General features: G+C 51.3%; 1 protein-coding gene across 3 annotated transcripts in view; it reads left to right on the forward strand.

Moving 5' to 3' along the window:
* Kcnn3 (potassium calcium-activated channel subfamily N member 3) overlaps nt 1-22,734 on the forward strand; it is a 152,513-nt gene that overhangs the window by 80,738 nt on the left and 49,041 nt on the right. For all 3 annotated transcript variants that reach the window (XM_027920910.2, XM_027920909.2, XM_027920911.2), the window contains exon 3: nt 17,526-17,944. In XM_027920910.2, coding sequence (XP_027776711.2) covers nt 17,526-17,944 — 419 coding nt within the window. The remainder of the gene's footprint in view (nt 1-17,525; nt 17,945-22,734) is intronic.

Raw genomic sequence — 22,734 nt, forward strand, 5'->3', positions numbered from 1 at the left:
TCTAAACTCATCAGCTTGTTATCACCATCCTGGGATTAGACTTGGTGAGGGTGGTTGCAGAAATCCTGCAAAAAATTCTCCATCTTCTGGATGGGGCCGACAAGTCCTGCAGGTTTCCTGTGGAATATTCTGGTTCCTATTGTTACCTACTGTATTTATAGCTTGGGTTCCATAAGGGCCCACTTCCTTCCGTCGCTGGTGAAAGGCTATTTAGTGCAGCCCCAGTCAAAGGGAAGAGGATCTGGCTTGGTTGAAGCTCAGTGGAGAGGGGGATGCAGGGAATTAACCACCCTGAGGTGCTCTGTGAGTCACCTGACCCTCTGCAGAGGGACACCCATTAGCAGCAGCATGGCCCTTTGTTCCCTTTCAAGATCCCTGATGAGCACCACCCATTTTTACCACAATGGGGACAGGATTCATGCCTCCACCCACTCTCATTCTGAACCCTCCAGGGCTTGGCCTTCCATCCATCACGAAACAGGTGTCGCCTGCCTCTCTGGCTGGGATTTTCTTGCAATTACCTGGTTTCTTTTGCCATTTTTCCTGGCCCAGTAGAAGGGTGCTTTGATGGACAGGATATTGTGGACAGAGGAATGGGAGTCAGCTCTTGGAGTAGGTTTAGCTTTTCCAAGTTCATGCCAACAGAACCCTCAAGAAGATGATGACCCCGTTCGCTTGGCCACAGAGGAACACAACTGTCAGAGACTCCGTGCCCCTTAACCATGGGAGAGGCACGCAGTCACTTTCAAGTTGGACGGAGCCCCAAGTTATTTGTAAAATTAACACCAAGACTCTTTGTTTCCTTCGGAGATTCAAGAATGGGTAAGAGCCACCTATTTTTTTCCAATGGTGGCCGGACTTATTCTCATCCTGCGGGTCTCCTTCCCACTCACAGTTCTCAGTGCTATCATCACTGTTGTTCTTAACCAAACTTGGGATAGTTGTTAATTGCCAGTGCATAAGCATCAAACCTTCTAGAGGCCAGGTGCACACCCGTAATCCCAGTGACTGGAGGCTGAGGCAGGAGGTCCACAAGTTCGAGGCCAGCCTCAGCAACTTATGCAAGGCCCTGTCTCAAAATAAAAAAATAAAAAGGACTGGAGAAGTAGCTCAGTGGTCAAGTGCTCCTGGATCAATCTCTGGTATTGCAAAAACAAACAAAAGACAAATCAACTTACTGGAGAGGTGCGCCCACAGCCAGGGGAGGCAGCAGAATCACCCACGTGGCCCCTTGGCCTATTCAGAGTCCTGGGCAGACATCTTTTGAGTCCCTACTGTGTGCCAGACCCAAGAATGGGCCAGATGTGATCCTGGGCAGTGCAGTTCACTTCTTGGAGCCTTAGACTTCTAATATGTAAAATACAGGGAATGGCAACAGCACCTCTGGGTTGTTGGGAAGACTGAAGGGACACAGCACGGAGGTTCACAGCGTGATGTGGTAGATGGGACGGTGCCCCACCCCCAGCACACCCAGGCGTTAATCCCTGGCTATCCGGCTACGGGGACTTTGTAAGATGCGGTTAAGGATTTGGAGATGGGGAGATTATCCTAGATCATCTGAGTGGGTTCTAAGTGTGATCACAAGCATCCTCATCAAGAGGGAGCAGAGGGAGATTTGGCTCTCACGGGGGGAAGTGGGTGGATGCGGGAAGCCCGAGTTTGCAGTGGTGGGAGAAAGGCTAGGAGACCAGGACGGCAGGCACCTTCTAGAAGCTGGAAAAGGCAAGGAAACGGATTCTTTCCTAAATCCTCCAGAAGGAGCCACCCTTGCTGACCTTGACTTCAGTTCAGTGAGACTGAGTGGGACACCTGGCCTCCAAAATGACAAGACAACAAATTCCTCTGAAGTTGCTAAATGTGGTAATTTGTTATAGCAGCAACTGGAAACTCATACACACGGGTTTTGGGGTCAGACTGCCTGGGCTGGATCCAGACTAAACCACTCATTAGTTATGTGACCTTAGCTAGTCACCCGACTTCTTTGTGCCTCAGTTTCCGAACTTTAAACTGCAGAACCCACCACATAGCATTGTTAGGAGGAGTAAGGAGTTAATATTTGTAAATCCTTGAGAACAGCCTCTGGAACTTAGAAAGCATTGTACTGGTTAAATAAGTAACTAAAAAGCCCAGGACTGTGCTTGGCTCACAGAGGCTGTGGGAAGATACTGGTCGCCCCAGTGGATGGTGGCTTGGGTCTGCTCAGCAGTCGCTGAAGAAGGCAAGGGAGGGTGTGGTGCCTTTGAAGCACAGATGCTCAAAGGGATGAGCCCTCCGTGACCTGTTGCTCCACAACTGCCTGTCTCAGTGCTTCTTGAAACACTTACAGCTATTACTCCAGGAGCCACCATCATGCAAATCTGAGAAACTGCATTTCAAAGCAATGCTTCCTTTGGAAATCTCAGGACTTTTAATATGCTAACGAGCCTAGTGAATCTCTAGGAGGCATTTCCCAAACATTGGGCCACTAACCCCCTTTTTATGGTGCTTCTTAAAGACTAGTGTTCTGTAGAACCCCTTCAGATCCAGTCTGCAGGCCTCGGGCTGCCGTTGAGGATGCATCTTCAGACATAGAACAAGTGGAGAGGGAGTATCTAGTGCTTGGTGCCTGACTTCAGAACGATCTAGAAAATATTGCTGCTGCTCTGCGACGGCTGCTGTAATACACACCCCAGACAGGCAGAAGATCCACCCACATCAAGACCCGGGACACCTAGCGGCCTCCCTTTCTCCCTCCCCTGGTCCAGCCAATATACCATGGACACTTGTGGTGCTTCGGCCGTCCAAGCTCTGTCCAGCCCTCCCTTGCTGCCCCTCCTCCAGTTCTCAGGCTTGGGGACATCCCCAGAGGCAGCAGTGGTCTGTCAGTGACAGGACAGATGAGGAGAGGTGGTGCTGGCCCTGGAAGCAGGGTCTGGCTCTTTGGGTAGGAAATTCTAGAATCCTGGACATCTGAGGGGTGGCTCACCAGGTGGGGGTGGCCCTGTGGGCTTCCGGCTTCACGAGGTGGGGTGAGACCCGAGGAGGGATCAGGCAGAGCTCTCAAAGGGGGGGCCCAGAGCAAGGGTGTCTGGGTCCAGGGAGGAAGGAAGCATGTGTGGACACAGACAAGGCAGTGACACAAGACCCCAAATTGCAAACAGTGGTTATCCTTCCTCTGCCCCTTGTCACCGGATTGGTCACCTCCGTGTTTGCATCTGTGCATCTCTGGAGGCACATGGCTCTAAGCTCTTGGCTTGGCAGGATCGTGCACCCCAACTCTGTTGTACCCCGCGATCCTGTGCTCTACCCGGCCTGGAGACCAAATGCACGGTGAGCCTTGGCCAGCAGCAGTCCCTTGGTGACTGTGGCCCTTCCCCAGGGAGTGGGGGGGGGGAACTGTGGAGCGTGCCTGGAGTTATCAATTGTGAGGAGGCCACCTCTTCCCACGCAGGCTGGCCTCTGCCTCGCTGGGCGAGCCCGCAGGCTGCTGACTCATGTGACTTTCAGAGCCTGCCTTGGAAATGAGTGTGGAGAGGTGGCCTGGAAGTGAGCGCCTTTATTTCATTTTCTGTGCAGGGAACTATTTTTCACGGGGTGGCTTAGTCAGAAGGGGCCACGGAGCTGGTAATGACACTGCCTCAGAGTGGGGAGCTTTTCCAGGGGAGCCCAGCTAGGTACACTTTCCAACAGGGCTTTATTCACAAAATCCTGGGGGTCCCTGGGGAATGGGATGCTCTACATGGAAAATTACAGGGTAGGAAGGGACTCGGGAGATCATTTTCCCTCCAAGAATGGCCATGCTTAAAACATCTCCATTAGGTTCAGCGAGTAGCTTTCCCCAGGATAGTTCTTTTGAAAGATACCTTATTAGGTTTTTAAAATTACAAAAGCAATATAGGCTTATTTTAACACAGAGGTGTGTTCTAATTGTTAAAGGAAAAAAAAATCAATAGTTCCCCTGTTCCCACCCCCACCTCCCCGAAGGAACCAGTGTTACCCATTTGGATGTTTAGCCAGAGGTAATTAACACACCTTTGTGTATGTGCCTCTACAAAAATATACCAACAGGCATACACATAGAGGGGATTTTTGTTATTATGTACTGTTTTGCTTTTTTTTTTTTTTTTTAAAAAAAGAGGAATCACACTATACCCATTATACCACAATTTTCTCTTTTTACTTAACATTCATTATAGCATGAGCATTTTCTAAGTCAATTCATATAGATCTGCCTCATTTTCAAAAGCAGCTACATAATGTTCTACAGTACAAGTACCATAATTTATTCAACTGTGTTCCTATCGATCTGTATTCAGGCTGTTTCCAGGACTGGGGATTTAAAAAATTATAAATAAGCAATTATTTTAATGATGTTCTTTGATTTCTTTTTCTATGTTGTGCGTACGTTGCAAAAGACTCTTTTGCCTTGAAAGGGAGAAATGGTAAATCACAAGATGTTTTCCTGAACAGTCACGTGTCAAAGTTTTGATGCTTTGAACCACTTATGCATCCCTTTGGGCAACCTGTGTTTCCTGAGTGCTGGGCCTGGCCCTGTGGCCCTGTGATGACGGAGGAGACCCTTCCTTTGCCCTGTGTTAGTGAGGGTGTGGACAAGCTAGTGGACAGACACCGTTTGGTGAAGTGGCTCATATGGGAGCTCAGGAGGGAGTTTTTGGTCAGGGATAGATGATGAATAGATGTGAATGTGGACTTGGGGTTCAAAACCTGTCTCTACCACTTCCTATGTGGCTGTTGGGGAAATCGGTTCCTCTGTAGACTATGGAAGATAACAGTACGTTTCTTATGGTGCTGTTGTAAGCCCTAAAACAGCCCCAAATAATAGGTCCAAATAATAGACCTATTATTATGCAGTTTTATTAGATGCAGTTGGACAGGAAGAATGAGCCCCAGTGTGCTCCAACACAGTGGGGTGCCTGTAGTTGGCAATATTAGAAATTCTACGAAGATCTAGAAGATAGGATCTCAAAGGCTCCAAACATAAAGAAGGAGAAGTAGTTGGGAATGCTAATCACCCTGATTTGATCAGTACACACTGTAGACATGAATTAAAAATGTCACACTGTACCCCATAAATATGTATCGTTATTGTGTGTTAATTAAAAAAAAAAAAGAAAGTGCTTAGGACCAAGCCAGCAAGTTGGACGCACCAAGAGCCCCCCACCAAGACATCAGGAAAATCCCCCCTGAGGGGGCGACTTTTCAGCTGGTCCCCGAGGATGAGTTTAAGGGAGATTTGGTCATTTATGATGGGGGGACAAACGCCCCACCCACCACCACCACCTGGCCTTGATCTTGGCTCTTCAGCTCCCTAAGTTGATTGACACTTCCAACAACCCCTTTATTTTTAGTTGCTTGAAACACCTGAGTCAGGGTTGAAAATCTCCCACCTCCCCTGAAACTGGAGCTAGCATGGGGAACGTCTGGCCATCCTCCCCCCCCCCCCCCCCCCGCCGCTACGGGGGACTGGCTCTGTAACAGCAGGGACACATGGACGAGGGAGTCCCCGAGGAAGGCAGCCAGTCCTACCTGTGGGTAGAAGAGGGCCAGCCACGACTGGAAAGGAGGGATGCTCAGTCAGGACCCTCAGGAACAGGAAGGGGCTCTCTGGGGAAGAAGTGTGAAGGAGCAGAGTTTTGTGCAAGAGACGGAAACTCACTCAGGGGCCAGGAGTAACTTGGTTTGGCTGGAATGAGATGCCAGGTGAGGTGGCAGGTGATGCGGATGGAGGGACGGCTGGGACCAGGTGCGGGGTACTTTCTGCCGTGTGCAACTAGGAGGTTGGACTTGGCTCTGAGCGCTCTGGGGAGCTAGGGGATGCTCTAGGAGGGGAGGGGAGGGGACGTTTGGTTTGTGTTGGGCACATGCACTCTGGAGCCAGAAGACAGTGGAGTGGGGCGCATGAGGGGATGTGGGTGCGGCTTGGGTTATACTCTGTCCTGCTTCAAATAGAAATGAGCACAAACCCCCACCCTGCCCAGGGAGGACACTCAGTGTCTCTCTAGGGGTTTTTGCAGATTCTTAGAAATTTCCATTTCTCTCTTGGCAATTCCTCTGATGGCAAACCCCTGTTTCTGCTGGATTTTCCATCTCTTAGTGACCCCTTTTGATCCTGGGTCGCTTCCTATTTTGTCTTTGATCCCCAAAGGGCTCATGATCAAAGCTTCCCCGTTAGCCTGCTTTTCTGGGGTCAGGAGCAAGGAGAGGGGTGATGTTTCAGTGGACGACAAACAAGCTAGCACCCAGTTCTTCAGAGTTCTGTTCTTAAAAGTCAGGAAACTGTCCTGCCTTGTGGGGGTGTCCGCATCAGCTAATTCCATGTGGGCTCCAGCCTCCCTCCTGCCGTGGACCGGCCCAAGGGGCCTCTTGGCCACTTCCTTTCTGATCCTAGAGCGCACAGCCCCGAGCCCTCAATCTCCTGTTCATTTTCAGGGCAGTCAATTAAGACCCCTGTTGTTCTCCTCTGACCGCACCCCAACCTTGCCCAGATGGAATCTCCTTCATTTAGCAAACATGCTTAGGTCTGTAGGTGGGCTCCTCATCGAAGATGGACTCTTCCCTGAGAGGGACTCCACCACCAGATCTCCATAGAGATCTCGTCATGGGGGGTGCGGGGGATGAGGAGGCAGGGAACATGATACACAGATATTCTCTCTGTGGAGATGAAAGCAATTGTCTTACTTCCACAGACAGAGACCCATCTCGAGGGCTACCTTCAGTGTGGATTTCCCAGGGTGGTGCAGACACTAGGAACGAACCCCAGCTCATTTTAATTGCATATTGATTCTCTGGTCAGTGACGATTCTTCTAAGAATGACTGTCTGAAGGGTGGGTTTGACTTTTCTTTAGAACAAAACAGAGACCAAACTGGCTGGTCCCCAACAGATTGGGGTCTACTTGCCAGCCCGGCAGGTGAACGGGTGGAAGACTTGGAGTCCCATGGAATCCCCTGCAGGCCCCGGGCCATTGACAGAACCTCCCTGGGCTTTGGTTTTTCATCTGCAAAATGGGCATACCATTACTTCCCTTGGGAGGTTGCAATGAGACTAGCATGTGCCAAATCATGGCCCAGAATCTAGCTTTCAGGTATTTTTGAAGCATGTGGATACTTCTATGGACTGATTGTGTCCCCTCAAATTCCTGTCTCAGTGCGCCTGCATCGAAAGATAGGAGCTTTAGGATGCTATTAAGCCTAAATAAGGTCATACGGGTGGGGCACTAGTCCAATAGGACTGTGGCCTTACAAGAGGAAGATTTCCATCTCACACGGTTCCCCACCAGGCTGGCACTCTGATCTCAGGCTTTCAGCCTCCAGCATAGTGAGAAAATAAATTTCAGTTATTTAAGTCACCCAGTCAGTGATATTTTTGTTATAGCAGCCGGAGCAGACTGATACAGACATTCCGTATCTGTGGACAAGTCTGCTGTATCTAGGGATATAGCAAGAACAAGCAGATAAGGCCTCTATATTCATAGAGTTTACATTCTAGCGGAGGAAACAGATAATAAAAAGGTAAACCATTTAATTTCAGTAAGTGACTCCCACTGGGAAGAGAACAAGTCAGAGAGCCTATCTTCAGACTGCTGTAGCATAGTGTGCATGGCCTGGTCGGGTAGGCCTGTGACCTCCCTGCCGTTCAATACAGCTCCCCCATCACCTCCAGGGTCCCCTTGACCTGGCTCCTCTCCCTTCTTGGCCTCAGCTGGTACCCACCTTGGCCTTCTTCCTTCTCAGACTCTCCAAGTGCCATCCTGCCTTGGGCATTTTCCACGTGTGCCCCTCTACCTATAATGCATCCCTTTGCAAGGCTCACCACTCACCCCAAGACCCTCTCTCTGGACAGTCCAGCTCTGGCTGCCTGTGCAGGACGGCTCTGCCTCACCCAGGCCTCTCTCATTGTCTTTGCCCTGTCTTATTCTCTTCCCACTGGGAGTCACTTACTGAAATTAAACGGTTTACCTTTTTATTATCTGTTTCCTCCACTAGAATGTAAGCTCTGTGGGAACAGAGGCCGTACCTCCTCGGTCTTGCTGTATCCCTAGAGCTTAGCACAGGACTGTCACGTCGTCAGAACCCAATTCCTACTGATGAATGAATGAGGGAACTGATCAGGGCAAAGCTCACGCCTGTGCACCCAGCGGATCTTGACCTGGACCTCAAGCCCCTTGATTTCCAGCTGTTTCAGTCAGCTTTCCCACTGCTGTGACCAAAAGACCTGACAAGAACAATTAGAGGAGGAAAAGTTTATTTTGGAGAGAGAGAGGAGGAGGAGGAGGAGGCGGAGTGGGGGAGCATGCGCTGTCTTGGCTCAGCAAGGACGAAATATAAACCCAAAGGCATACCCCAGTGACCCACCTCCTCTAGCACACCCTACCTGCCTTCAGTTACCTATCAGGAGATTAATCCCCTGATTGGGCTCAGGCTCTCATAATCCAATCATCTCACTTCTAAACCTCCTTGCCTTGTCTCACACATGAGCTGTGGGGGATACCTCCTTGCTGAAGCATAACACCAGAATTATACCTTACTCCCCAGTACAACCAGAGGAAAAGTGGTCCATCCAATGGTTTTCCAACTAAAGGGTTCTGTGCAGGGGTCTGTAGGCCACTGCAGAGGTCTCTCTGAGCTGGGGGAGGAGGTGAGTGAGTTGGCCATTGGATGTTTCAACTGGAAAGCTGAGTCTGTCTTTCCCCTATTGAACTTATATGAAACCCTCATTAGAAGAAATGGCCCCACAGCTAGGAAAAGAGTGGAAACTACACATTGAATCCAACTCTTGATGTTACAGATGCAGAATCTGGGGTCCAGAGAGGGACAGAGACTTGCCACATAAGATGGGCAGTAGCAGAATATTCTATCCCCAATGGTGCCACCATCAGAAATAGAGGAATTCTTGCCATGTGAATGAAAAATCTTGCTCCCCCCAATGCCATAGCTGTACTTGCATTCTCCAAGAGCTGGGCACAGGAGAAAGGATTCGTGGTCACCCCTGGCCTCTGTTAGTCCCACACAGATTACAGATTCAGACGTCCCCAAGGTTCTCATGCACACAGCAAGAGACCATGGCAAACTCTGCCAGGGGCACGTGGGAGAGCCCTGGCCTGACCACGCCAAAGAGCCACAGGGGGACATTGCCTAGGGCCCCGTGCCACCTGCCTCAGTAAGTTAAGTTTGGACAGGGAGGATTTCTTCTTGGATAACACAGAACAGGGCAGCATCACTCACCACCACGCCCACTTCTTTTAAAAAGTCCCCCTTTTTTTCTACCTTGGCTTTTTCTTTTTTCTTATTTTCTGTTCGGTTCTTCCCTCCCCGTCTTCATCTACTTCTGTGGAGCATTTGCTTACTAGAAATTTTATGTTCAGCATAACTGCCAACCCGAAGTTCATTTTATCACTCGCAATCAGCTCCCGTCCTCAGGGAAACCTAATTAGGTATTACAGGACTTTTGATGTTGTTTCCATGGCAACCCCATAGTAATGTTGTATATGCAGAGTATGTGCTCTAGGGAATCTAAATTTATTATCTATATAGCATACATTAATAACATATTTTAAGAAAATCTGTTTTTATCTGTGATGTTTTTCCTTTTACTTTTTTTCTGTATACATATATATGTATAGATATCTATATCTGTATATATATAGGCATATACGGATATAGATATAGAGATACAGAAAAAATATATATTTTTTTTAAATGATGGAGAATTTCCCTGATGTTTTTCTCCCACAGCGAGGGAACAGTAGCGATCACAAAAGCTTTTCCCATTTTCTCTTCTTTAACTTGTAAAAATCCATAGTTGTGCAAGAATGGAAGTTTTTCAGGTTGGTCAGAAAATATCTAAGAAGGGTCTTCCTCCATAGCTGAGAACATTTTATTAAAAGATTTTGTTTTAAAAAGAACATAAAAGACCTCAAGCCTTCCAAAATAGCATGGGCGGGGCGAGACGGTCTACTGAACCCCATGAAACAACAGCAAGTTCACGTCCCCTGAAAACAGAACAGAACAGGGAGTCCGGCTGTGCGGCCCCCTCTCAGGGTGCTTGCCGGGACCTGAAGCCCAGCTCTGTCACGGTCACCGGGAGCTGCACAGAATCCCTATCTCCTTGTACATGCTACCAAGTCCTAGGCCAGAGGCCTAACTCTGGGGGCCCCAACAAACCAAATCCATCCTCTCACCCCAAAGACCAAACAGAAAGGTAAGGGTGACAAGCAGGAAAAGAATCAATTTGGCCACTTCGGAAAGGCGAAGCGAGATCCAGCATCTCAGCCCGACAGCCCGGGATTGGGGAGGGGCTGGGATATGCGTAACGGGCAGTCCTGGTCACAGGGTGGTCTGGCTGCCATTCTCTCAGTTCTGGTTCTTTAAGGTGAGATCTCTGTCATCATGGAGGTCAGTTTCCACTTGCTGCTCGGACGTTTGTCTACCAGGCCTGTGATCCTGGAAGGAGGCACCTCAAGTTCCAGGAGGTGGTAGCTCCTGCTCAGGGGCAGTCTGGTTGTGAGGTGGTGTGCCTGCCCCCCTCTGCTTCTGGAAAGTTCAGAACAACTGAAGACTTCTGGGTGCCCCTGCAGGACTCCGGCACAGGACGCTGCCCATCTCGCCTCGGTCTGCAGGTGGGAGGAGACAGGTGGGGCGAATCCGGGTCTAATCAACCTGTATTAGCAGTTTCCAGATGAACACCCCTTAAAGCATGAGCCTATGTGCAGAGCCGAGCAGGCCGCAGGGTTTAAGGTCACGGAGAAGACGGATACAAAGTGGATACTGTGCAGCTTCCTAAGCTTTATCCTGCTTTTAGTTACCCCCAGGGCATCTGCAGGCCTAAATGAAGAGTCTTTGCTTTTAGCAAAAGCAGCTTCTCTAAGTCCCTGTAATACAGGACAACCTGTCCCAGACCCTGTGGCTACTCTATAGTGAACTCCAGAGATTCTGGTTGAACTGGCCTGTCTTAAGGTGACCAGCTTGCCCTTCAGAGCTGGCCTCTGCCGGGAGCTGGCAAGTGGCATGATGCTCTGGGAGAAGCTCTGGAGAGGAACAATCAGCTTGTCCTGGTGAGCAAGAGGGGCTGATGGAAGGGCTAGGCCAGCCTTATAGAAAGAGCCTGCTAGTCCAGGTACAGTGGCCCACGCCTGTAATCCCAGAGGCTCAGGAGGCTGAGGCAGAAGGATCACGAGTTCAAAGCCAGCCTCAGCAACTTCCTTTAGGACCTAAGCAACTCAGCATGACCCTGTCTCTAAGTAAAATACAAAAAAAGGGCTGGGGATGTGACTCAGTGGTTAAGCACCCCTGAGTTCAATCCCTAGTACCTCCCCCCAAAAAAAGTCTGCTAGGCACCATGTCCCACAGCCAAAACTCACCCTTAAATAACTGAAATCATTTTCTTTGATTCCCTTATGATCATTCAGAGATGAAGTGTCCCACTGACCTTTTGCTGGGTGACCTTTTGATCTTTTCCAGCTAAACCATTTACTCCACAAATTTCCCAACAAGTTTCACTGTTCCTGCTTCCCCATAAATTTGATTCTGCCTTTTCCTTAATTCCATCACCAGCATCTACCAGCAAACTTCTTCTCTTCCAGGAAAACTTCGTATGGAAAATAACTAAACAGTTTGTAGAATAACTTTTTTAATGTTTTGAATTATTCCTTGATCTATGAAACGGTGTGACCGTAGGGTAGGGTTGAGGTGAGGGAAGCTGGAGTGACCCCTGACCAGGATCCCCCAGTCACTTTAGAAAGACTGGCCAGCCAATGACGGCTTGACTGGGCTAGGAGACTCTGAAGGGGAAATGCTGGGCGTGGTAGGCGAATTATCCACTTCTGATGCACATGCTAAGTGAAGTGTATGAATTAATTTGGGTACTTGTCAGTCTTATCGGGTAGAAAAGCACCCCCAAATTTAACGTTTCAAACCATAGGATTCTCTGGGGCAGCAACCTAGGAGCAGGTGGTCTAGGATGGACTCACCACAGTGTCTCCCAGCTGGGGCTCTCTGCAGGCTGTGGTGACAGCAAGGATGAGGTCATGTGTCTACAGCAAGCCCCACAGCACTGGCATTTCCCAAACCTCTGCGGCATTACATTTACTAATTTCCTCTTGGCCAGAGTGAGGCACACAGCCAATTTCAGATTCAAGTGGTTGGGAAGGAGACCGTGCCTCTTGCTGGGTGGAGAGATGGAGTGGCAGGTACAGAAGCGAGCTAACAATGGAAGGAATCTGGGGTCATTTTGCAAGCTCCATGTCAGGTGTGTCTGCCTCCAGGTGCTGCCAAATCCCTGTCTATCCCAAGAGGCTTTCCAACATGGGTCCTCCTCTGGATTCTTGAATGCTCAAGAGCCACTCGAGATCGCGAGCTGATTTGTGGACACGTGTTTGACTCATGTCTATGTCTCCACAGCGTCTCATCCGCGTTGGTTCTTCCTGATGGTTAATCAAATTGAGTTGAGAGAATGGAGGTGGTTCTCTTTTTGCTCTAATTACAAACTTCTTAAAAGCAAGTTTGGAATCACTCTGTTGTGTAAAACCTCCCTCCCAAAGCCCTGGGGATTACACTAACACACTGAAAATCCTACAAGCTCTCAGAATCCCCAGTAAAGCGGCAGACGGATTTGGTGTAAGGGGCAAACCCAGGCCAGGTCAGGAGGACACTTGCTCTTAGCTCCGGGCCTCTGAGCTTTCTCCCCTCCAGGGACCCTCGGTGCTCCCCACTGTGCTGGATTCTGTCCACATCACCTTGGAACTTTTCCTGAATCCATCCAAGGTGAACAGTTAAGCTGTTGTAGAACCAGGGCTGGGTAAGGAGACCAAACCCTAGGAGAGGACCGTCCTTGAATATTGTCCTTGACCCTCTGATCTAGTGCTACGCAAAATCCTGATTCCAGATTAGCTCTAGAACTCTCTTTTTCTCTTCTGGGCAGACTGGACCCAGGGGTGCTCGACCACTGAACCGCACCACCAGTCCTTTTTACTTTTTGAGATGGGTTCTCTCTAAGTTGCTTAGGCCCTTGATAAATTGGTCTTGAACTTTCAATCCTCCTGCCTCAGCCTCCCAGTCCTCTGAGATCACAGGTGTGTGCCACTGTGCCTGGTAGTTCTAGAACTTTCTAAGGTTTGGAGATCGCCTGGGACAGTGCCCTCCATATTGGACCACCCTTGGGAAATTCAACAGTCTCCCTTCCCATGGCTTGAGATGAATTGGCAGGTCTTTTGTTAGTCACAGGCTTACGAATGAATCTCTGACGGGAATTTCCATTCTGAGTGGCTAACAAGGGCCATAGGCAACTGTCCATACCTATCTTCTACCCGCCCCCCATTCACTAAAACCCAACAGACCACTCACGGTGAGCCAGGCACCATCCCAGGCAGGGGGAGGAGGGGAGATGAGCCAGGCGTGGACCCTGTCCCCAGAGAGCTCCCATGGACAGAGGACACCAGCAAGGTGGGAGGTGCCATCAAGAGTCCACACAAGCCACAGAACTGAGGCTCCTTAGAGAGGGAGGCTCCTAATCTAATCTAATCCATCCCCTCCTTCCTCAGAGGAGGAAACTGAGCCCAAGAGAGGGAAGATTGGTTGTCCAGGGTCACACGGTGATGGGTATTGATTCACCACACAAGCATCCATTGAACCCCTATTACATGTCAAGATCTGGACTAGGCCCTGCCGGTACCACAGAGCCTTTGCCGGAACCCCTGATCCTTTGGAGTTCCAGCTGTTACTAGTAGGTCCCAATCCTGGTTACATTTTGGAGTCACCTGGGGAGATTTAAGAAAAAAATCCCAATGCCTGGGCCTCGCCCACCCCCCCACCCCCCCACCCCCCCCACCCCCCGCCCAGAGATTCAGACCTACTTGATATAAAGTGGGCCTGGATATGGGATTTTTTTATATATTTATTTTTTTAGTTGTAGTTGGACACAATACCTTTATTCCATTCATTTATTTTTGATGTGGTGCTGAGGATCGAACCCAAGGCCCCCCGCACATGATAGGCGAGCGCTCTACCGCTGAGCCACAATCCCAGCCCCTGGGTATGGGATTTTTAAAAATGGGATTTCCAAGTGATTCATATGTACAGACAAGTTGAAAACAATAAGTCTAAGGGGAGAGACAGACAAAACCCTGAAGAAGTCAAACGAATACATGATTGAGATTTGGGCTTTTCAAGGAACGAACAGGGTGCTGGGTGGGGAAGCAGGAGGGCGGTGGCTGCTATCTGTCCTCAATTGAAGGGGAGCAAGGACAGGTTTGGAGAGCCCAGATTCCAGGGGTCAGAAAGTAGAAGGCATTGGGTGTCCTCATATGGGACAGACGTGGGTGTTCTGGAAGAGCCACCAAACCTCGCCAGCCCGAGGCTTCCAAGGGATGCCTCCCATCCAGCGCCCTCAGGCAGCCGCCTCAAGCGTCCCTCACTTTTCAGAGTAGTCGGCAAAGCACAATCCCGTTGTTATCTATGTTGAGGGCGCCTAGCACTGATCCCGTGGGGCAGGCAAGGTCAAGGTCACCACCCTGTGATACTGATGGGCAAGCAGGCCGCGCTGAGTCCTGTGACTGGCCTAAGATAACGTGGCTAAAACACGGGTGGGAGCTCACAAGCCTCCAAATCCACTAGACCCCCCTCCCCCACCTGCACCAGGACACCTGAGAGGCCCTGGGACCTGTACCCTCCCACCAAGCAGGGCAGAGCCACTGTCCCCCTATCCTTCAATCAGATGGCATACAATCCCGTTCCCTATCAAGCAATCAAAGAAATCTGTTACTCATCGCTTCAGTTCCTGCCCAGAGCGAACCCAGTTACTATAGTAACCGGATGGGATTCGTATTACAGGGTGGATGGTTTTAATTTCATATTTGAAGAGTTTGGCCAGACAGTCATGTTGCCATGGCTCGGCCTGTTGGGTGGCAGTTAGGAGCCGGGGGAACCCTTGGAGTGGCCATTAGGTCTTTCTAATTGGTGGGGGATCCTGCGTCTGGGAAAACCCGGGCTCCTCAGCCCTGGGGAAGAAGGAGGGGCATCTCCCTGTAGTGCTGTGCTGTGCGCCTCCCGTTCTGCCATGACAGCTTCCTGTTGAGCCCTGGCCAGGTGCTCCCATTGTGGACGTTACCTCCCCTCCAGCATCCTCACCGGGGGTGACCCGGGTCACACAGGCTTTCCCCCCACCCTGAATCCCACCCCCACTGTAGATGGAGGGCCTTCAGCACACAGCTGTTGAGTGAAGGAGTCAATGGTCTTTCGTGGCCCCTGAAGTTCACTCACAGGTGACTATGGATCCGTAGGGTCCTGGGCAGGGAGAAGGGACCAGGCTCAGCAAGGAGAGAGACCCACCATCAGCTTGGCCTCCCTCCTGCAGCCTTTACCCGTTGGCCCTGGCTGAGTTGCCTGGAACAAGTGCCCCAGGCAGATACCCAAGCCAAGGTGACCCCTATTGTCACGTCACGGGACTGGATAGGTTTGCCTTGAATTCATTCAGACATGATGGCGACCCCTTGATGGATCCTGCTTCTTCTTAGAGGCCTCAGGCCTGGACAGCACAGGCTCTCTCCTGGGTCCTGGTGTCTGTGGGCAGGGCAGCGGGTGAGGGGGAAGAGGGGGTACTTGATGACTGACACCAAAACAGAGCAGAAGGCCGGACCCGGTGGCGCACGCCTGTAACCCCAGCGACTCTGCAGGCTGAGGCAGGAGGGTGTCTGTTCAAAGCCACCTCAGCAACTTAGGGAGGCCCTAGGTAACTTAGTGAGACCCTGTCTCAAAGTAAAAACATAAAAAGGGCTGGGGATGTGGCTCAGTGGTTAAGCCCCTGGGTTCAATCCCTGGTTACAAAGCAAACAAACGTAGCAGAAGCTTCCTTGCGCCCAGACCCTTGAAGGAGCAATGGGATGGACAGAGTGAAGAGCCTCTTGTCCCTAATGCCCCTGGGCAGAGTGAAGGGAGGGGAGGGAGGCTTAGCTCAGTCTTTGGCCAATCCCCCACCCCCACCTCCCTCCGTCTCACTGACTCCCCCTGAGGGGAGCCTGTATTTCCAGACTAAATCAGACTTCTTTCGCCAGCCCTGCCCCAATATTATCTTTTTTAAATTTACTGTGCGTTATAGTTATACATGACAGTGGGACTCAGTGTGACATACTCACATGTACAGTAACTTAATTTGGTGAGGCACAGAGAAGTTCGGTGACTTACACAAGATCACAGAGCACATTAGTGCTAAGATCAGGCAGCCCTCTCCAAAGCCCATGCCAGGAACGCTTCATGGCACACCCGGAGCACAGCACTGCCAGCAGACACTCGCGGGTCCCTGCTCTGAGCGGGGAGCAGGACTCTGTGCCAGCCCTTGTGAGTTCACTCATGCAGGAAACTTCAATTTTCATCTCTGCAGCCTCCTCCAAGCTCTGGGCCTGGTGGGATGTGTTTTTAATAGTCAAGAGCTGTTCTTGCTCCTTGTCACGGAGTGGCCAGTTTGGGGGTCTGGCACCTTCAGACTGGAAGGGACCTTAGAAGTGTATAGCCCAAACCTACCCAACTGTTCTCTCCTCCCAATTCCCTCCCGCAACACAGAACACTCTGCTCACCCCATTGGTGGAGTTCTTGTCCAGACGGCAAGCAATTCTCCCGCGGACACCCTTGGGTGACCTGGGGTTCAGCTCAGTTTGAACAGTACCTACCTGAAGTTAGCATTACACGGCACAGGCTAAGGGCCCAGTCCTGCCATACCACCCCCACTTCAGAATCCCCCTTGTGGTTCTGACCAATCCGCTCTAAACCAGGGCTCCCATGGTCTCCTCCTTGGATTTGATGAATTTGCTAGAGAAATTTACAGAGCTCAGAGGACACAGTTGCTGGTTTATGACAGAGTATATCGCAGATGAAGAGTCAGAGGGAGGAGATCCAGAGGGCGCTGCATGGGGGAAGGGCCCAGAGCTCCAGGCCTTTCTAGGGGGGCCATCTTCCAGCTACTTCCATGGGTTTGCAATAGGAGGCTCTCCGGACCTGTCCTTTGGTTTTTATGGAGATCTCATTGCGCAGGTGGAACTGAATAAGTCACTGGTCACCCATGATCAGCCCAACCTCCAGCCCCGCTCCCTGGGGGGGGGGGGGCAGGATGGGCAGGAAGGCCCCCCCAGCCACAGTCCTCACATCTGCCTTCAAATGACACTTAACACTTGGGGAATTCCCCCCTTCTTGGTGCCGCGGGTCAGGCCCAGGGCCTCAGGGATGCCAGGCAGGCGCCCTACCTACCACCAAGCCCTTACGCAGCGCCTGGGGTTTCCTTGTTGTGAATGAAGGACTCTCCGGCTTTGTTCTTTCGTGGTGCAGGGGACGGACCTCAGACATGTTAGGAAGGCACTTCACTACGGAGCTCCACCCCTAGTAAATCCCAACATCCCAGGAAACCGTTTCCGGAGGAGGAAAGCGAGGCCCCTGTCGGAGGCCCGAGGTGCCGGCTGACCCGTGCCCGGCAGCCGCCCGCCCCCCGAGCCCTGCTGTGGCGCCCAGTGCTGGCCCCGCCAACTAACCCTGTGTGCTCCCGCAGCTCTTCGTGATCGACAACGGCGCGGACGACTGGCGCATAGCCATGACCTACGAGCGCATCCTCTACATCAGCCTGGAGATGCTGGTGTGCGCCATCCACCCCATCCCCGGCGAGTACAAGTTCTTCTGGACGGCGCGCCTGGCCTTCTCCTACACGCCGTCGCGGGCCGAGGCCGACGTGGACATCATCCTGTCCATCCCCATGTTCCTGCGCCTCTACCTGATCGCGCGCGTCATGCTGCTGCACAGCAAGCTCTTCACGGACGCCTCGTCCCGCAGCATCGGGGCGCTCAACAAGATCAACTTCAACACGCGCTTCGTCATGAAGACGCTCATGACCATCTGCCCCGGCACCGTGCTGCTCGTCTTCAGCATCTCCCTGTGGATCATCGCCGCCTGGACCGTGCGAGTCTGCGAAAGGTACTCCCAGCGTCCTGTCCTCCCCACGGGGCCCTGAGCAGAGCCGCCAGGTAAGGGAGGAGGAGCGGGAGGCCCAGGGTGTGCTCGGAGGAGGACTGCCCAGCCCCTCCAGGGAGCCGGTGGGCCCAGGGGGCGCAGCTGGCCTTCCTGCGCTGGATACCGAAGCCCAGGCACCAAGGTAAGGCGGGGACACAGGAGACTCCTGACTCCCACTCCCTGGGTACACCAATGTGTCAAGACCTTCTGGTCACATTGTTAACCCGTACTGGGTCCCACACTTGGCCACCTTTGTGTCTCTTTAATGATGCCCACCGTAGGAATGCAGCCTCTGAGCTGGTTCTCAACAGCATCCGCCTAAAACCCTCTTCATCCCCCAACCCCGCTAGCGCCTGCTCCCCAAGGGTTGGTCCCGGCTCTGCAGGGTCAGCATCAGGTCATCTGTTACAAGGCAGAACCCTGCCTTCCCCCAGAGCTGCTGAGGTGGGGCCAGCTTGGCGGGCACCTTAAAGGTTGAGAAGCACTTCACTGATGGGATAGATTGGGCCGTGATTCAGAGAAGTGGCAGATGGGAGAGAAGGGGGGATGTGGCCTCAGGGAGATCCCAGGCTCTGCAACATCATGCCAGTTCCCCAGAATAGCCACCATCAGAGCTCAAGGTTAGGACCGTTGCTCCCTCCCTTTGCCACCACCTTCAGGCTGACCTCTGTGACTTCTCTCCCTTTCAAGCTGGTCCTGGATATTCTTTTTAATCTGATTGCACATATGGAGTCCAAACCTTGATTAGAAACTTGGACTCTGCCCCTAAGTTGCTGTGAGACAAAGGTCAAGTTACTTAACCTCTCTGAGCTTCAGTTTTCTCATTTGAAAGTGAGGATAAATTGAAATAGAATAAAGATATGTTCACAGGAGAAAAAAATGTCATGTCAGAAAGCATCTTCTGTAGTTTACACAAATCCTGGTAGTCTTCCTCCATTCATCAATGTTTTATAATTTTATCGTCAAATCACCTCTGCACGGGGAACCTAGCCGAGATAAAACAAGGCAAAGAAGTGTGGAGAAGAGTTAGCCTTCCTGTATCTCACGTGGGTGCTTTGAACCCCATTTCCCACCTATTTTGAGATGTTCTGTTTGTAGATTTCTTTCAGATTTTTTTTTTGTCCAATGAGACATAGTCAAATGGAGAGGATATTCTGCTGAGCAGACCGGTCTCTTTAAGGGTGGCAGGTTTAGTCTCTGAAAACCAGTGAAGTGAGAACTTTCTCACAGATAGAGCCCAGGGCCACAGGATACCAGATATTCAGACCCCTGTCCTTGCGTGGGAACTGAAGTCTCAACACGTGCTCCCAGTGGGCTCCACGTTCTGCTGACACTCTTCCTGTAGTGGAGAGACTTACCTTCCTGGGCTTCAACATTCTCAACTGTGAGCAGAGATAATAGTGCCCACTTTGCAGGACTTATTATCAGAGTCACCCTAGGTGATGTATATGAGCTGTGTATTGTCATACAGTGATAGTAAAAATTATTAATAGGAATTGCGTAGGTTCCTGCATAACTCTTGGGAATTTCGTGGCTGTTATTTATAATTAGAACAGACCCACGCCATACAGTGGCCTGTACGCGTCCTGTTTTCCTTTCTAGTTGATGGAAGTCAGGTTTTCTACAGCACTCATAACTGAATTAGTGGAGCCCTTTAAGGTGTTTGAAGTCTTCAGTGTTTCCCAATCTCGGCTTGGCATGTATTTCAGATAAGCTAAGAGCTTGAACATGCAACAAGTGAGTTTCATTGTTTATTGAAACTGTCACTTTTTTTTCTTTTTTTTTTTACTGGAGAGTAAACATGTTTCAAAGCATGTTTGCAAAACACTCTGTTGCATTTTCCTTGATAGTGAATGGCCCTTCATAGTTTCCAAACTCAGGCTGAGTTGAGCCTGCGCCTCCCCAACACCCCGGCCTCTCTCTGCAAACATGACTCACCAGCCCCACCCCAGGACCAAGGCAAAGGCACGGAGAAGCAAAGAACAAAAGCCTGGCACAGTGGCGCACGCCTATAATCCCAGCAACTTGGGAAGGCTGAGGCAGGAGGATCGAAAGCTTGAGGCCAGCCTCTGCAACTTGGTGAGATCCTGTCTCAAAATAAAAAGGGCCAGGAATGTAGCCTCGTAGAACAGCACTCCTGAGTTCAATCCCCAGTATGGGAGAAAAAAGAAAACTCTCGAAGAACTAATCCGAATTTATAAAGTCTTCCCTTCTCTTGTGGAAAAACCATTTGGCCAAAAAGTCTTCTACTTGGCTGTGTACATGGGAGGGGAGGACATTGTCATCGCTCCTGCTTTACCCTGTGCTACCTCTATGTCAGATGCTTCATCTGCCCCTCCACTTGTCCTCACAACACCTGATGGCAGAAGGACCTTGATGTCCCCATTTTGGAGTCTGCTGATGTAAAATAACTGGCCAGGGTCACAGAGCCAGGAAGTGGGAAGCCTGGTGTGACTGACTCCCATGGCCCTGAGCTTCACGCCTCGTCAGCCCACTGGATCCTGCACTTAACGAGGGGACCGTGGCTTTGGCTCTTCTACCAGTTCTCTTAGTGTGCGACTCTCAGGGCCATTGAAACTGACACTTGAACCCCAGTCCCCCTGCCTTGCCTGCCTCTGATGTCCGCTCGGTGTCCCTCAGTCTCCAGGGCTGGCCTCATTGCAATTCAAGCACACTGTTGAGTAGTGGACACGTGGGGCTCGCCCAGCTGCTCCCCCAGGACCCGGCCTCACTCCCAGCCTGGGTCGGGTTGGCTCTGCCTTGCTCCTCCCAGGGCTGCCCAGGCTGAAGGCAACTGCTTGGCTCCAGGTCAAGTCCTTGGTCAGGGGTAACGGGTGTCTCTGAGCTTATCTGGGCAGTGCTTCGCAGGGTAAATCTGGGGTCCCTGAGAGGAGACTGGAGGACTCTGCTCCTCCTGCTTCCTCCAGGCCCCTGTGAGCGGTTTCCATAAACCTCCCATCCCCAAACCTCAGCATCTCAAGGACTTCCCCAGGAACCTGATGTGGGGAACGCACACATGAGTGAGTGCATACATTCCCCAGTTAGGCAAAGCTCTTCTCTTACAAAGACCAACCGATTTCTTTTAGAACCAAGTTTGAATGATCCTTGTCTTTCCCAAAGTCAGATAATAAGTAAGACTGGCAGAGACCTTGAGGCAGGAGTTATTCAACCAGAGACTGGACAGAAACTGGGAGCGTGGGATGCTTTGAGGGACTGAAGCGTCAAACTGGGGTGTGTTGAGGGGGGGTATGGATGAGAGGACCTTGATCTCTCCTGGCTTGATGTGATTATGAACCTATCACTGTTGACACCAGAGAGGGTGAGTGACTTGCCCTGGGTCACAGAGCAGGATGACAGCTTCTAGCAAAACCCATGGCTGCTGATGCCCCGAGCAGGACTTGCACACATCCCAGGTGTCCCTCGCCAGCCTGGACTCATCTCTAGTTGTGTACACACGCATCTGAAGTTGCTATGGAAATCCCTCTTCAGCAAGATGCATTTTTAAAAGACATCTCTCATATCTTGGATTGGCTTTTATGTGACAATAAAGGTTTTCCCATCTCCTCCTGGCAGGGAGGGAGGGAGGGGAGGTCGCCTTGTGTGGAACAGCCACCCTGTCGGGAGGGTGGCGCCTGGTTGCCAGGGGGCAGTGACAACATGGGGCTTGTTTTGCCGGGACCCCAGTGAGCATTACATCACCGGTTCCGAGGCCGGCGGCTGCACACCCGGCAGTCTCTGGGATTCTCCTGGCTGCATGCCCACCTCCCACAGGCCTCCCAGGGCTGCCAGAGGAACCTCCTCATTAAACACTGTCAAATGCCAGGCAGCCTTGCAAGGGGAGGGACCAGCGGAGGCCCAGGTCCCAGTGCGATGCCGCGGGTCGGGGAAGCCGGCTTCCCTGCGTGCCCTGAACCACGACCTGCCACTCACCCCTGTGTCTCTGTCCTTGGAGGGGCAGCAGGCCCCCACCACCCTGATAACGTGGGCCGAGCTGTGCTTTGTAAATGACCTCCCAGCCTTCCATCCCTCTCGACCCTTCCCTCTTGCAGCTCCAGGATCTGCCCACAGGCTGCCTCCGTGTCTTGGGCCTTCCGGGCGGTCAGCAGGTTTGGGGGTGTAATGGTGGGAATTTTCACACACCCCGCCCCCGCATATTGGCATTTGAATGAGGAATTTGATTCTGGAGCCCTGGACTCTAGAGATGGAGAATAACAGCGCGTTCTTCATCTCATGCCCACGGAGCCACCTCTCCCATCCCAGGGAGGATAAAAAGGGGCTTTCTCCCTCCAGCCCCCTCTGTCCCTGCTGCAGACACCCACCAGCAGCGGAGAGCAAGGACACCGGGCTTCCTCCTGCCCCTGTGCTCCCATAACCTCCGGCCACCTCTGACAGGGGACTTCAGAGATGGTCTCCAGGATGGAGTATGTTGACGGGGTGGATGGAAACCCCCGAGTCGAGCCCACAAACTGAGCAGGGCTGAGAAGAGCCTCAGCAGAGCAGGACCGAGGACTGTGGTTCTCATGGGCCCCTTTGGTGAGGATGAACCTTGAGTGTGCAGCTCGTGCAAGTATCCATGGGGAGAAACGATCAGAACCTCTAGTCACAGTTATTTTATCTAAAAAAAATTAAGCTTGGTTAGTATTTAATATATAGGCAGAGAGTGACACGTGTGCCTTTTATGATCTATGTATAATGGGGGATGATGCAAGCTCAGAATTTTTTTTACCAGTAGGAGTCCATGGTTTTAAAAGTTT

This window comes from Marmota flaviventris, chromosome 10 (assembly GCF_047511675.1).
Source record: "Marmota flaviventris isolate mMarFla1 chromosome 10, mMarFla1.hap1, whole genome shotgun sequence".
Classification (NCBI taxonomy): Eukaryota; Metazoa; Chordata; class Mammalia; order Rodentia; family Sciuridae; genus Marmota; species Marmota flaviventris.